Source organism: Ornithorhynchus anatinus, chromosome 5 (assembly GCF_004115215.2).
Source record: "Ornithorhynchus anatinus isolate Pmale09 chromosome 5, mOrnAna1.pri.v4, whole genome shotgun sequence".
Lineage (NCBI taxonomy): Eukaryota > Metazoa > Chordata > Mammalia > Monotremata > Ornithorhynchidae > Ornithorhynchus > Ornithorhynchus anatinus.
The window spans coordinates 67,208,917-67,225,695 of record NC_041732.1 but is presented as its reverse complement, the minus strand read 5'-3'; the positions used below and the strand labels follow the sequence as shown (position 1 = coordinate 67,225,695).

The following is a 16,779-nucleotide window of genomic DNA, read 5'->3' as shown; positions in this document are numbered from 1 at the left end:
ATGGTTCAGAGCAGACTGCTGAAACTAAATGTGAACAGATTACCGGGGCCGGATGGCACCCACCTAAAAAGTGCTGAAGGAACTTGGCAGTGAAACTGTGGAACTCCTAGCAACAGGACATAACTCAGGGTGACTTCCAGGCCCTGGACCGGCAAGTCTGGTGGGGCCAGTGTAATCCCCATTTATCTGGGGGCGGGGTGGGGGTGGGTATAGGGGATGTCTCACCTGCTGGGCCAATGAGAAGAGGTCCTGGTGCAGTGCCAGCACGGCCCTGTAAAACGCCCCGTCGTGGGTGTCCCGGGGGATCATGCACGTGTACTCCTCCATACTGTCCCACTGACCTGTGCAGGCACACAGACACATGGTGGCCTTATTTCTCTCTGGGGAAAAACCATTACTATCCTCTGCTGCCAATTTGAATCTGACTGGACCCACGACTTGGGCGAGGCCCAGAACTGGAACCTGAATATGCCTTAGGCCCGGAAAGTCACTCCCTAGAGGCACTTTAAAGCACTCTCTAAAGAGTGCCTTCTCCCCAGATGCCACGGAGAGACGTTCACTTTCCCCCTCCGATCCAGAGAGCCCCAGGATGCTGCCCTCAGAGGGCCCATCTTCCAAAACGGGGAAAAATACAGGGCTGCAAGCTCTGTCTTAGAAGCGTTGAATGCGGAGGCTCCTTAATCTGTGGAATTCTCCGTGCCAAAGAATATATTCAAAAGCAAATCCCTTTTCCCAGCCTGGTGGAATACTTCCCAGTTGAGGGCTAGAGAGAGGAATTACATTTTCCTCCACACAGTCCGAACCAGGCATCCCGCCGACAGGGGACGGGATTAGACAAATGGCTTTGTCCGCTTCAGTTTGGCTCTCTTTTCCTCATGGAGGGAGGAGTGAAATGTTTTAAGAGGCTCAATTACATCAACACAAAGAGGGGGCTCAGCTGCTACCCAAGCAGTCCCATCTCAGGTGAAGCAGCTGATGGGTGGAGAAGCAGCAGCCCAGAAGAGTTATTTTCCTCCCCCAGGGCTGAGCGCACATCAAATTCTGGACATCCAAGCCTCCCTCCCCTCGCACCAAAAAGAGCTATCAGCTTCCTTAGCAGTCAACCCTACGGCGGCCCCTTTGACCGTGCATTTTTCCTGCCTTCGGCTTGGGCTCCTCAAATCTCCCGTTCTCCGATTCTCCCTGCTTCTGGGCAAAAGCAAAGGGGGAAAATGACTCTGCCAGAAGCGGTTTCATTTTGGAAAACGCCTGGTGGGTCCTGGTGCTCATCAGAAGGAAATCTCTGCAGCTCAGATGAGGTGGGATGGAGGCAGGAGGTAGGACTTCTTCCTCTGAGCAGAGAGAGGCAGAACATCTTACCTCCGACCTAGAGCACACCCGGACCTCCCTGAAAGAGCTGCTCCACAGCAGACACAGTTAATCCTCATTCCCCTGGAGGTGGTGTCAGAAAGCAACAACGAAAGTCCTGCCTGTGCTACAACAAAATCCCACTTTTACTCAATTCCCTAATCTACCAATTCATGGAAGGTGACCTCTAGGCCAGGCCAGTCTTGCCAAGAGTGAGATCAGGCAGCTTGACCGAGAAAGGGGGAGAGAGAGAGAGATCCTGAGGGGTTACAGCTGTTTCTATTCTTCTGGAGGCCTGATTTTTTAAAAAGATAAAAGTTAATCATTTACTATGTGGCAGACACTGTAGGAAGCGCTGGGGTTGATACAAGTTAATCAGGTAATAATAATAATGATGGCATTTGTTAAGCGCTTACTATGTGCCCAGCACTCTTCTAAGCGCTGGGGTAGATACAAGGTAATCAGGTTGTCCCACGTGGGGCTCACAGTCTTAATCCCCATTTTACGGATGAGGTAACTGAGGCACAGAGAAGTTAAGTGGCCTGCCTAAGGTCACACAGTAGACAAGTGGCGGAGACAGGATTAGAACCCATGGCCTCTGATTCCCAAGCCCGTGCTCTTGCCGCTAAGCCAAGCTGCTTCCACGCTAAACATATGGACTGCTTACAGTCTTAATCCTCATTTTACATATAAGGTAATTGAGGCAGAGAGAAGTGACTTGCTCAAGGTCACACGGCAGTCAAGTTGCAGAGCCGGGATTAGAACCCAGATCTTTTTGACTCCCAGGTCCTTGCTCTATCCAATAGGCCTCGTTGCTTCTTCTGAATGTAACCCACCTTGGCCTTTCCACCTGGTTTGGAACCTCAGCTTCATTTCCTGCTTCCCCACCGGCCCTCCCCACCGGCCCCCGGAAAGTTCACCTCACCTAATCCCCAGGCGGCAGCGGCGGCCATCCGGGCCATCTTGGCTTGGGTCTCGTCATTCACCAGGGTCCATTTTTCACAGCACTGTTGATGGAGCTGACCCCTGGACAAAGAGTAATGGCTGGGTTAGACTACAGAAGTCTTCTTTGGAGAACGACACTCCCTGACTGTTTCATCGCTTGGGTGGGGCAAGTGGCCTCCAGAGGGGCTGCCGTAAAAGGGAACGGTGGACTGGGCCTTTGCGAAGACCCAACTTTAAGGGCCACTGCTAAGCGGCGGCACTTTCAAACTGGGGACTCCTTACGTAAAAGAAGAAAACGGTGTCTTGATCATTTCTAGGGCCTCTGTGATCTTGACTCGGGTACAATTTTCTTGACTTGGGTACGATTTCCTTGTCTGGGAGCTCATCATGGGCAGAGAGAGGTCATCGTGCCTTTGAGCTCTGTAGAGTGTCCTAAACACTCTAACAGCCCCCCATTTTAAAGAGTTTTTTAGGTTTTCTCCTTTGCAAGTCAGCTGAGAAAGCCTGCTGAAGACGTATATCTGGATGCTCACTACCAGTCATTCCTCCAAGTAGAAGAGTTGGCTATAAGTTCTGCAAATAAGAGCGTGGCCCAAATTCTGGTCTGCTGCTGTCCAGGGAAAGGAAGTGACATCAGAAAATGGAAAAAATTCACACGCAATAAGGGCACTGCAGGTGTTAAATAGCATCATCTACTGGGAACCAAAATCCCAGGGTTAAATAATAATGATAATAGTGGCATTTGTTAAGAGGTATCTATGTGACAAGTACTATTCTAAGCGCTGGGAGTAGATACAAGGTAATCAGGTTGGACATAGTCCCTTTCCCAAATGGGACTCACAGTCTCCATCCCCATTTTACAGATGAGGGAACTGAGGCTCAGAGAAATGAAGTGACTTCCCTAAGGTCACACAGCAGACATGTGGTGGATGCGGAATTAGAACCCAGGTCCTCTGATTCCCTAGCCTATGCTCTTTGCACTAGGCCATGCTGCTTTCCCTGATGGTAATCTGATAGGCAGGGTCCAATGGGAAGAACTTTCGAAGGAAAGAGAAGTGTACTATACAACTACTTCTTGGGCACATGCAATAGATTTGGGAAAATCCCATTCACTTCTCTTCCATTTTGTTTACATCGAGTAAAAATAAAGCCAGCCTGTAGTCAAGACGGTGTGTTTGTATTCAAGGAAATCTTCAAGACTCTCCTATGGAATTTTTCACCAACTGTAGGGGCGAGGACTCCAGGGAGCCTCTGTCGACCACGGTGACCAGCTGATCAGAAATCTTGTCCTTGGGTTTCTTAATAATTACGGTACTTGTTAAGCGCTTACTAGATGAGGTAACCGAGGCCCAGAGAAGTGAAGTGACATGCCCAAAGTCACACAGCGGACACGTGGAAGAGCCGGGATTACAAGCCAGGTCCTTCTGACTTCCAGGGCCATGCTCTATCCACTAAGCCACGTTGCTTCTTGAGGTAGACTTCCAGCCCAGAATTCCTTGGCTCAGAAATCTTACATGCCTAGAGCAGCCTGTCACCCCAAAGTGACCCAGGAATGCCCAATCACGGCCTTGTGGAAAGAGCCTGGACCTGGAAGTCGGGATACTCTGATTCTAGTACCAGCTCTGGCCCTGGCTTGCTGGGTGACCTTGGGCTGGCCACTAACAAACTCTCCGGGCCTCCATTTCCTCATCTAGGAAATGGTGATCATACCTCCCAGGGATGTTGTGACGATAAAATGAGGTAACTGCTGTGAAAATGCTTAGGAACAATAAAAGCGCTCTACAAAAAACATGGTATTATTTAGTATTCCCATTCAACAAGGGCCTGGGATCAGCTAGGCCTGGGAACAGATGGATTCCTCATAGATCAGGCAAGGGCAACTAAACAGAAGGCTGACCCACAAAAAGGAAATAAAAAACACCCCAGTGAGTAAGAAGGATCCATCTTCTCGGATGAGCGAACTGGGAACCTAGATGCTCCCGGACCCAGTTAGTTCATGAGGCAAATGGCCAATATGCCCTAGCAACCCACTCCATCTGTTACTGCCCTGATCCACAGTGTGGCAGATACCAACTTTCAAAGCGCTCTGATATGAAATCAACAGAAAATCCAGGTCACAAACACCAGGGTAGTGCTAAACCTAGTCAAAAAAGTTATGGCCACTGGGCCGTGAAAGAATTGGTGCCAGTTTCCCACATCCTTGAGGATTAAGCTCAAGTCAAAAGAATATATCTGTGGCTAAAGATGAGCTTCCACAACAGTCGTTGGGTTTCTTGAGGCATTTTGAATGGCCCATGGACAAGTTCTGGAAACACAGAAGGATGAACTGTCCTTGTTCCGGCCTCTGCCACTTGGGCTATCTTTAAGAACAGGAAAAAAAAACCCCTTTGCCTAGCAAGCTTTCAGAGTGTCAGGAGACAGGAGATAGGCCTAGATAACCCTAGAAGCAGGTGGCCTGATTCTAATACCCTATTTTTTCAAAGCAGAAATTCTTCTGATGACGGGTAGGGTCTGGCTAGCCCTTTCTTGTCCCCACTGTTCAGCACACAATCTTTCTGTCTCTCCCAAGGCTTAAAGACCCCGGCATCAGGGCTAAGGGCTGGTTCTTAGGCCTTCCCTGACTAATTCTGAATCTCCCCTGGTTTATATCCTCACTACTGCCTGTTGGGCAATTCTGCGCCACTGAAGTACAAATGACTTCTTGTAGCACTTTGGTATATATTTTACATACTCTATTATTTGAGAAGTAGCATGGCTGGGGAAAGACCATGGGACTGGATCTCTGAGGACTTGAGTTTTAACCCTGGCTCTGCAACCCGCCTGCTGGGTGACCTTGGGCAAGTTACTTCATTTGTCTATACCTTAGTTTCCTCTTCTATAGAATGGGGATTCAATATGTGTTCTCCTTTCAATTTAGAACTGTAAGTCCCCTGTGGGACAGGGACTGTGTCCGACTGCATTATTTTGACTATCATTCGCTCATTCATTCAATAGTATTTATTGAGCGCTATGTGCAGAGCACTGTACTAAGCGCTTGGAATGTACAATTTGGCAGCAGATAGAGACAATCCCTGCCCATTGACGGGCTTACAGTCTAATCGGGGGAGACAGACAAAAACAACAGCAATAAATAGAATCAAGGGGGTGTACATCTCATTAACAAAATAAATAGGGTAATAAAAATATATACAAATGAGCAGCGGATCACTGGGTACAGTGCTTGCCACCTAGTAAGAGCATAATGTCACAGCTTTTACTATTAATAAGAACAAACTCATGTGTAAAATAACAATAATGATAATGATAATTGTATTTGTTAAGTGCTTACTATGTGCCGAGCACTGTTCTAAGCACTGGGGGAGATATACGGTAAGCAGGTTGACCCATGTGGGGCTCACAGTCTTAATCCCCACTTTACAGATGAGGTGACTGAGGCAGCGAGAAGTCAAGTGACTTGCCCATAGTCACACAGCTGACAGGTGGCAGAGCTGGGATTAGAACCCATGATCTCTGACTTCTAAGCCTGGGATCTTTCCACTGAGCCATGCTGCTTACAGGGGATATGTATATATCCCCTTTTCCGTCTTCTTCCGATCAGTAATTTAATTTAGTATCTGTTTCCCCCTACAAGACTGTAAGTTCCTTAAAAGCACAGATCATGTCTATTAATTCTACTGTCCTTTCTATATTTCCATTACCCTATTTATTTTGTTAATGAATTGTACATAGCCTTGATTCTATTTAGTTGCCATTGTTTTTACGAGATGTTCTTCCCCTCGACTCTATTTATTGCCATTGTTCTTGTCTGTCCATCTCCCCCGATTAGACTGTAAGTCCGTCAAATGGCAGGGACTGTCTCTCTCTGTTGCCGACTTGTTCATCCCAAGCGCTTAGTACAGTGCTCTGCACATAGTAAGCGCTCAAAAAATACTATTGAATGAATGAATGAATCCTAAGGGCTCAGTACAGAGCTCTGGATACAAGAGGCACTCAAGAAATACTGCTGATTATTTCTTCAGGGAGTCAAGTTCCACGGTAAAAGCTCTTTGGATATTACAAGACATTCCCTCGGGAAGAGAAATATTTTCTTCAGGAAGTGGTTTAACTTGAATTGTCGACTGGGGCCTTCCAATTTTAGCTAGAGTTGTGCAGGTGGCGGTGGTGGTGGTTGGGGGCGGGGGAGAGGGCAGAGGCTTTCTCCACAGACTGGTCAAAGGAAACGGAACGGTACTTTAGAAAACCCAAGGAGGAACTGCGTTCTGACTTGACTTAAAAGGAAAACGGAAAAGTCTTTTCGTCAGAGCAAACCCAAGCAAAGTTTTCCTTTTGCTGGAATGACGTCTCACCAGTTCTAAGGGAGACGGGCTGGGTGTAAGGAGGCCGCCTTTGCCGACAGCTGGATGTGGGAGAGTTCCCTCTTCTTGTTCTGAGCACCCAGGACAGTTATGAGGAAAAGCTGCCCAGGAGAATCATTCATTCATTTAATAGCATTTACTGAGCGCTTACTATGTGCAGAGCACTGTACTAAGTGCTTGGAATGTACAAATCGGCAACAGATAGAGCCAGTCGCTGAGAATCGATGTTGGCCTAAGCTGCTGGGTCCCCAGATGATCTCAGATTTGAGGAATCTACTGTAAATAATTCTATTTATTTATATTGATGCTCTTGATGCCTGTCTACTTGTTTTGTTTCGTTGTCTGGCTCCCCCGCTTCTAGACTGCGAGCCCGTTGCTGGGTAGGGATTGTCTCTAGAGAAGCCGCGTGGCTCAGTGGAAAGAGCACGGGCTTGGGAGTCAGAGATAATGGGTTCGAATCCCGACTCTGGCCACTTGTCAGCTGTGTGACTGTGGGCAAGTCACCTGACTTCTCTGTGCCTCAGTTACCTCAACTGTAAAATGGAGATTAAGTCTGTGAGCCTCATGTGGGACAACCTGGTTACCCTGTATCTACCCCAGCGCTTAGAACAGTGCTCTGCACATAGTAAGCGCTTAAGAGATACCAACATTATTATTTGTTGCCAAATTATACTTTCCAAGGGCTTAGTACAGTGCTCTGCACACAGTAAGCACTCAGTAAATACGACTGAATGAATGAATCTGTTCTTTCAAGACATGGGGCATGTCAGAAACCATCAGTCCAGAGGGCTGGTGACATGAGAAGCTTAGTAGGGAAGGCTGGGACATGTCTGGATTTGTTCTGGCTGCAGGCAAGCTGTCTGCTCCACTGGGAAGGGCCAGTCTCTTGCACTTAGTCTCCTGGGAAACTCGGACTCCTAGGCTCACCGAGGGCTTCGATTCCAAAGGCACTCGTTCAGCGTGCCAAACGATCAACACAGAAAATGCCAAACAAAAAAGTTACATTTATGGTACAGCCAGCTATGCCCCAAACAGAAATAGTCAATACACACTTAACTGTTTAAAACAGACATTTAAAGGCTTTTTCACACAGAGGGCTAACACCTGAGTCTATCTCAATGCTGAGTGCGGGACTTTAGTGATAGGGGTATTTGATATAATGGTGGTATTTGTTAAGCGCTTACTATGTGTAAAGCACTGTTCTAAGCGCTGGCGGGATACAAGGTGATCAGGTTGTCCCACGTGGGGCTCACAGTTTTCATCCCCATTTTACAGATGAGGTCACTGAGGCACAGAGAAGTGAAGTGACTTGCCCAAAGTCACACAGCTGACAAGCGGCAGAGCTGGGATTCGAACCCAAGACCTCTGACTCCCAAGCCCAGGCTCTTTCCACTGAGCCACGCTGTGGTTGCATTGATCTCTTCTCGCCTCAGAAGTCTCGGCTGGCTCCCCGTACCTCCTCACATCCCCGCATAATTCCTCACAATCTGCTCCAAGGTTCTCTACTGGCTGGCCCCAATCAATCAGTGGCACTGATTGAGTGCTTGTGTGCAGAGCTCTGTATTGGGCCCCCAGCACAGCTATCTCCTCTTTTCTCCCAGTACTCCCCTAAAACACCACCTCAAATCCCACCTCCTCCAACAACCACCCCCAGTAAACACCCCAGCACATTGAGCTACAGCACCCCTTTAGCCAACTGACCTAATTGAGATGTACCTACTTAAAGTGTTTGACACAGGAAACGCTTAACAAATGCCATTAAAAAAAAACAAAAAACAAACAAAAAACCACCCTCCTCTCAGTTTATTTTGACCGCTCTAATTATAATTATTTTTACGATTGTTTCTTCCCTTAGGGTTAAGCACCTTTTGGCAAGGAATGTGTCACTGCTATTCTATATTTCCAAGCACTGTAGCAGTTCAGCACACCAGTATGAGTTCGAATCCCAGCTCTGCCACTTGTCGGCTGTGTGACTGTGGGCGAGTCACTTAACTTCTCTGGGCCTCAGTTCCCTCATCTGTAAAATGGGGATTAAGACTGTGAGCCCCACGTGGGACAACCTGATTCCCCTATGTCTACCCCAGCGCTTAGAACAGTGCTCGGCACATAGTAAGCGCTTAACAAATACCAACATTATTATTATTATTATTACTATTACTTCCCCTATTACTACTAGGAGAAGGAGAAGAGGATTTTAGGGATTGGCGGGCCTTCCCCTCTTTCCACCTCCAAAGGTAAATACAGAGACATCTGTACTGCTGCAGATTAAATAGTTTAAGAACTATTGTCCTAAAGGATTCCTGGAAGCTGCCATGACTTCCCTCCTCAACCTGCTCTAGGGAAGGGTCCAGACTAGCTCATTTCTTTCTCTTTTTTAATGATATTTGTTAAGTGCTTACTATGTGCCAGGCACTGTAGTGAGTGCTGGGACAGATATAAGCTAATCAGGTTGGACACACTCCACATGGGATTCACAGTCTTAATCCCCATTTTATAGACGAGGTAACTGAGGCACAAAGAAGCTGGTTTTAAAAGCTAAATTACATTCACAGGGCCAAAATTAACATAGCTGCAGAGGAAGGACAAGGAAAAGTTAGCAAGCCAAATGGTTCAGATAAGAGGAATGTTTGGCTTTCGCTCTCCACCACCTCATCCAGGGTTTCCTGCTGCCTTGTGGCCCAGAAATTGACAATCAATCCAATCAATCATTCAATGGTATTCACTGAGAGCTTACCATGTGCAGAGCACTGTACTAAGTGCTTGGGAGAAGATAATACCATAAAGTTGATAAACATGATCTCTGTCCTCAAGGGACTTTCAGTAGAAACCAGAAGGGAAAAAGCTGACAGAAAAAGCTGACAATGGTTCCTCGAAAAGACAGGCGCGTTGAGGCAGAAGGGTCGTTTCAGAGCTGGAAACAGGGCTCGGGCAGGAGAAAACGAGTTCATTTCACTTTCATTATCATCCTGACGAAGCTTACCATTCTCCCAAGGCCTCAAGACAGCGCATTCGGCCCAGCATCAGCTCGGGGTCATCTTTGTTGGTATCCATTTTCTTATCGTAGGCTACCAAGGCATCTTCCCACTCATGCAGCTTCTCATACCAGGTAGCCTGGATCTCCTGCAGGTAAAGAAGGGCCAGTCATCCCTGGTTGTGCCAGGCAGAGTGATTGCTCTTGATCTGAGGGGTGACTCTGGATCCTCTGCTCCCTACTGTGTTTCATAAAAGCCCACAGGCACCTTCCCTGCCCGACTGACTTCTTGAAACAGATCTCCCTGTCCTCTGGCTTCCCAGCTCGCCACCGGCTCTCGCTACCTGATTTACTGACATGCCCCACCTGCTCACACTGTTCTCTCCAGATCTCAGCCCGCCCCCGGTTCGAAGCCTTCCTAAAATTTCACCACCTCCGACAGAGCTTCCCTATCAATAGATCCATGGTATTTATTGAGTGTTTACTAGGTGCTGAGCACTTGGGAGAGACTAGTTACCAGAAAGCTGAAGCTCATCAACCCTCCAGTCACCTCTTGCATTTATGTATTTGTTTGTGCGCATCCTCAGCACTTGGGCGTACGTTCGTCCTGTTGGCTGAAAGTTCTACTTGATTTATTTGGATTCCTTGCTCAGGAGTATTTCTATGTCTGCCTCCCCTCCGAAGAGTTTTAGCTACCCGTGGGCAGGAACCAGGTTTGATGATTCCGTTGTACTTCCCAAGCTCTTAGTTCAATACACTGCACTCAGTAGGTGTCCAATAAATCTGAGTACTTTGCTGCCATGGGAACAGACTCCAGAAACCCAGAAGTTATTGATTTGTTGCAGAAACAGAATACAGCATCCCTGAGCAAGGTCAGAAACACTGCCTATTTCATTGTGGGGCAATATTTATCTTCCCCATGAACTGTCACACCAGAGTTCAGGATAGGTTGTTATCTGGGGGAAGGAAGAACCTCCTAACTAGATGTTCTCGTGATGAAGTCAAGGTCATGACCATGGCAGGGAGCTAAACTTTGCCAGATTGCCAGAATATCAGCTATTTTCCTGATGTTACGGCCTCACCTCTAATCCCGGGGGACAGACCGCGGCTTATCACACTGCAGACTAGGAAAAGCATCAGACACCTAGAATTTCTACTCCTGTGCTTAGTCACTCACTCAAGCCCCCTGATTTCCTGGCTTCCTCCTGGAGAAAATGGGAATTTTGAGGAAATATAAATCTAATTCGGAGGTCCCCCCCCCCCCCACCCTCCGGGCCTGGATACTTCACTGATGTTTTCTCCCACTGTACCCTGGGCAGCCCAGATGGTGGCAGGGCCCTGGGGATGGATTCCGTTTCAGCCGCCTGAGCTCTGGCTAGTCAGTGCCATGCTAACGCTCGGGGCCCTCCCCAGGAGTGAGGCCTCATGTCCAGACCTTGGCTGCCTCCCCAGAGGCACAACCTCAGTTTATGAAGAGGCACTTTTTGAGTGCCCTCTCTGCCTTCCTCGGATCCCATGAGTCTTTATTTTGGGTCCCGTGCTTTCCAAACTCAGTAGCCCGCCAGCCTGCTGCAGTCCATAGGTAGCTGCTCTCCCAAGGTTTATTAAAAAAGTAATAACAAAAAATAATAATTTTTTTTAAAAAAAGATATTCTAGTCAGAATCTGGATGATGCAACTGGGGCCTTGCAGGCTTTTCAAAGAAGGAGTTCAGGCTAAAGAAGCTCTCTCTGGTTGCACCATCTCCACATCAAGTAAGTCTCTGTTGAGGTCTTTTCCATTCCAGACCATCAGCAGCAGAATGGTCTAGTGGAAAGCTCAATCAATCACTTTGGAGCATTTACTGAGTGCTTCCTATGCAGAGCACTGCGCTTAGTACAGTGCTCGGCACAGAGAAAAAGAGGACATCAGAAAAAGAGGAAAGGGAGTCAGGAGATGCAGGCTCTATTTCCAGTTCTGTGTGCTCTTGAGCAAGTCACTTGAGTGCTGTATGCCTCAGTTTCCTCATCTTTAAAATGTGAATAAACTAGCTTTTCTCCCTCCCTCTTAGACTCTAAGGCGTGTGTGTATTTACGCACGTATGCGGGACAAGGACCGAATCCCATCTTTTTATCCTTTATCTACCCCGGAGCTTAGCACTAAACAAACACTATTATCATTACTTCCGGACTATTAATATCAGCTTGAGTCTGGATCAGTTTCGACTGAACCCAATCTATCTCTGGCTGCCAATTCCCTCCAATGTAATGGAACTGTAGCTAAAAAAAGCATTGGCCAACTGAGGGGTGACAGGCACTCCAATTCATTCCCTGGGCTCTCCTCTACGCTCTGCCAGGACACAGAAGGGAAGAAGGGCTGCAAGGAAAAAGCCAATTTGGAACACTTAAATGATAAAACTGGCATTGTTTCCCTCAAAGCAGGACTGATTCCTATCTCAGGTTAAATACGAAGAGGGGACTCTTGACCAGATTATGCACATCTCTGTATCTCTGAGTATAGTTATCCTTTGTACTTGAAAGAGTTGAATGTCTTTTTGAATACATTTATACATGGTTATTACCATTATATTTGTTAAACACTTTCTATGAGTAAAGCACTGTTCTAAGCTCTGGGGTAGAGACAAGATAATCAGGATGATGATGATACTAATGCTAATAATAATGGCATTTGTTAAGTGCTTACTACACAAAGCACTGTACTAAGCACTGGTAAACACAAGATAATCAGGTCCCACACAGGGTTGACAGTCTAAGTAATGGGAAGAATAGAAATTTAACTCCCATTTTTCAGAAAAGGCAGAAAGCCCAGAGAAGTGAAGCGACTTGCCCAAGATCACTCAGCGGCAAGTGGCAGAGCCGGAGTTAGAACCCAGGCCCTCTGACTCCCAGGCACGTGCTCTTTCCACTAGGCCACGCTGCTCTTCATGGTGACTTGGGCTGGACATGGGATTAGCAGAGAGGACGGAGCTAGAGATCAGGATTAGGGGAGATGCTGGGTGCTGCAGCAGTCTGTAGAAACCTTCGTTCTAAGCCTTGAATCATCCTAAAAGAATCGCCAAGTCAGTTGCAGAATTCATGCTGAGGAAACACGAGTTATGCCAAGAAAAAATAGCGATGAGCTCTTGGTGAACTTGATAGGCCTCAACTGTTTTAACTTTACAATAAAAACCACGGCCTATGAGGAATGAATTTAGAAGTGCTTGTCTGTTCTGTGATGTTGGGCAAGTCACTTCACTTCTCTGTACCTGAGTTTCTCATCTTTAAAGTGGGGATTAAGACAGCAAGGCCCACATGGGACATGGACTGTGTCCAACCTGATTAGGTTCAATCTACTCCAGTGCTAAGTAGAGTGTCTGGCACATAGTTGGGCTTACCAAATATCATTTATTAATTTTTTCTTAAAAAATGCCACCTCTGGAATCCTGAGACTTGGCTGAATGTGCGTTCTTTCATTCCCCCCCCCCCCCACAGTTACTCTTCAGTGTCACTAGGATGTATGCAAACTATATCTACAGGCTTCATCTGGCATACCAACTGTACACCAGATGTCTTGCTGTAGAACACACTCCCCTCCCCACGAAAGGGCTTTCCTAAAGATGCAAGCGAGAGTCCTTTGCAGCCTGATGTCACGTGGAGAAGCGTTACAGATGATAAACTCTGAAGTCTCCTCCCGAAAAGTTCCAGACAGAGCTCGTGACCGTCGAGGTCTGCTCAGGGCAGGTTTACGTGCCCCCAATCCAAGCTCTGTCTGGTGTTTTCTGCATCTTCTACCGCAGCAGCCAGGTAACTGATTTAAGTGCATGTTCAAACTCGGGGACTGCTCTGGCTGGGAACAGACTCCTGACTAATCCTGAGAATAATAATGATAACTGTGGTAATCGTTAAGCGCTTATCATGTGTCAAGCATTGTACTAAGTGCTAGGGGAGATACAAGAGAAGCAGGTCCAACACAGGGTTAGAAGGTTAAGTAGGAGGGAGAACAGGTATTGAATCTCCATTCTGCGGATGAGGGAACTGAGGCACGAGAAGTTAAGTGACTTGCCCAAGGTCATAGGAGACAAGTGGCCGAGCCAGGATTAGAAGCCAGGTCCTCTGACTCCCAGGCCCGTGCTCTTTCCATGGGGCCACTCTCCTCCTTCCACAGTAACTTCCCTTTGAAGTTAGCCTCTGTTGCCCTCAGAGTCTCCCTAACTCCAAAAGAGCTAATTGTCCAGTTTTTTTTTTAAGGTATTTTTTAAGCATTTACTATGTGCCAGGCACTGTACTAAGTGCTTGACTGCATTCATTCGTTCAGTCGTATTTATCGATCGCTTATCGTGCGCAGAACACTGCTTCGAAAGTACAGTACAGCAATAAAGACAGACAATCCCTGCCCACAACGGGCTTACAGTCTATAGGGCGGGGAACTAACCGCAGTTGACTGCTTCAGTGCTTGAAGTGATGCTACAGTGATTTCTTGCAATGGGCCCCCACAAAGAAATGGCAACATCTGAAACTGGAAAAATATCTGGAGCATGGGGAGGAATCTTTAAGAATAAAATAATTCTTCATTTGCAGTGAGTTCATCATTCTTCACAATCTCTCATTTACCGTCAATAAGAAACAGCACGACTTAGTGGAAAGAGCAAGGGTTTGGGAGTCAGAGGTCGTGGGTTCTAATCCTGGCTCTGCCACTTGTCAGCTGTGTGACCTTGGGCAAGTCAATTTCTCTGTGCCTCAGTTACCTCATCCGTAAGATGGGGATGAAGACTGTGAGCCCCAAGTGGGACAACCTGATTACCTTGTATCTACCCCAGTGCTTAGAACAGTGCTTGGCACATAGTAAGCACTTAAATACCAACATTATTACTACTATTAATAGACTGTGAGATAGAATGGAGCCTGAAATTGTCATTCCCATTTTAAAGGGAGGGAGTTCGAGGCCCAGAGAGGGTGACTTGCCAAAGGTCACCCAGAAAGTAAGGTCCGGGAATGAACCTAGAGAGTCTACCAGTTTCTGAGTCTAGTCTCCAGATGCGGCTGCTTCTCCAAGCGGGAAAAGGACTCACCAGCTCTCCAAAGTGCTTCATAGCATATTCCAGCACACCAGCGGCTGCCTCCGGTTGTTGTAGTTTATTATTAATACTGAGGAAACAGAAGAGAAAGTCGTTTTATTCAGTAAGGGCAGGCACTGGGGGGACACCGTGGACAGAAATGACACGAGTGATTTGGGAGTTGTTTCCAGTAGACGATCAGAGAGAATCTGAACTCTAATCCTCTGCCAGGAAAGCTCCATTTTGGTGATCTGATTTGGGAGGAGGATTTTAATTGTACCCAACTGACAGACTGATGAGCAGTGAAAAAATGGGTTAGCACTTGCCAATGCCAAGCGGATTTACAACACTTTACCCTCTGCTTCTTTGAACTCCCCCCACGTCCCCAACACACAGATACAAGCCTCTCAAGTGCCCAAGCCAGTGTCCAGAGTTTTACAAATTACACACCCATGATCCACAGTTTCCACTGAGAGGAAAAGATCTCAGACCCATAAACAATCCCCTCTCCTGTAACTACCCTGACTTCAGAGGTGCTGTTAACGCAATCTATCGCTCGTTTCCAGGAATCAAAGCAACTGAGACCGAAGAGGAATGAATAAACCGTGTAATGACACGATAGGGACACAGGCATTATAAACTGCGTGAAACGGCACTACTTCACTCTGAGTTTCTCTGCGTTGCGGCAGACTGAAAATGATGATGGATTTTTGGGATGGGAGGCCAAACCACATTGCTGAGTGGGAGCTTCAGTGACCTCTGGGGTTTTCCTTGCTCTTTTACCTCTTTCAAATTCAGGCGCTTGCCCACCAGGGCTGCCTTCTATCATGGGTTACTCCTAAACACAGGTGCCAACCTCTCTTTTTTTTTTTTTTTAATGGTACTTGCTAAGTGCTTACCACGAGCCAGGCACTGAAATAAGCGCTGGGGTGGATACAAGAAAATGGGGTTGGACACAGTCCCTGTCCCACATGGGGCTCACAGTCTTAATCCCCATTTGACAGATGAGGTAACTGAGAAGTGATTTGCCCAAGGTGACGCAGCAGACAAGCGGCAGAGCTGGAATTAGAGGCCAGGTCCTTCTGACTCCCAGGCCCACGCTCTATCCACTAGGCTATGCTGCTTCTCCAATTCAAATAATAAGCATCCAAAGACCACCACCATTGGGAGTCTTCAGCCCCATCTGGAAAGTCTCAAATCTCGTCTGAGACCGGAGATGAGCAAGGCTGGGAGGCCTGCTCCAAAAGGTGTGGGAGCTACCCCCCGACCACCCTGAGGCAGCGGGCACCCGTGTTAGTAGCCAAAACCGGCTTGGAAAGCAAACCGGCTGCGGACTTGAGAAACACTTTCCATTTCAAAGAAAATTTTGGTCAGGCCCAGTTCATTTTGGGGGAGCCCCTGGTAAGATAATTTACCCAAACTGAGCTCGAAAACTAGATTAAGTCTGAAAGGACTTCCTTTTTTTCAGGGCTCTGTTTCTCTTGGACATCTGTGTTCCAGCTGGAACCAAAATATAGTCCCATGGAACAGCTCCAGGTACCAGGGGGCTCTTTTGAGGATTTTTATAATGAGGCAAAAAAGAGGAAAATCAGGCAAGTGACTCCATTTAGGGTGCCCTGATCCTAACAGAGTTGATAGAATGACACTGCTGGATAATGATCACTGCACAGATGAGAAAACTGAGGTGATGATTTGCCTGAGCCAGAGAAATTTGTGTCAGACACCAAATTAGATCCAGGCTCCCAGATCTGTGTTCATTCCATGCTCCTGTCACAAGATTGAACTTGTGACAAAAGAGTCTTCTCATCTGTGCAATTCTTTCTTCTGGAACAAATGTGAAGGATGACCACGGGCGGTGTCAGACAGCTAACTACTGAGCAATCTGGGTGCAAAATACTCAACTGGGTCAGGAATCATATGTGGAGGTCATGGGAGAGATAGTCCCCTTGAAGCCTCTATGTAGAGTGATCACTTAAGAAGGCAAAACTAACCAACCTTGCTTACCTCAAATTTCCCCCCACTAAAACGCCCTCACCTCTTGCTCACTCAGTCACCACTCTCCGCCCTAGGGTACCTGGGGAAGTGGAATTGGAGGGACCCTCTAAAGACGCTGTTTCTCCCTTAATGGGC

General features: G+C 47.2%; 1 protein-coding gene across 3 annotated transcripts in view; it reads right to left on the bottom strand.

Annotated features, from left to right (window-relative positions):
* The window catches only part of MTOR (mechanistic target of rapamycin kinase), a 135,428-nt gene that overhangs the window by 37,566 nt on the left and 81,083 nt on the right, over nt 1-16,779 (bottom strand). For all 3 annotated transcript variants that reach the window (XM_029064521.2, XM_029064522.2, XM_039912075.1), the window contains 4 exons: nt 14,665-14,740; nt 9,628-9,767; nt 2,273-2,373; nt 226-341 (listed from right to left, as the gene is read on the bottom strand). In XM_029064521.2, the coding sequence (XP_028920354.1) occupies nt 226-341; nt 2,273-2,373; nt 9,628-9,767; nt 14,665-14,740 (433 nt within the window). The remainder of the gene's footprint in view (nt 1-225; nt 342-2,272; nt 2,374-9,627; nt 9,768-14,664; nt 14,741-16,779) is intronic.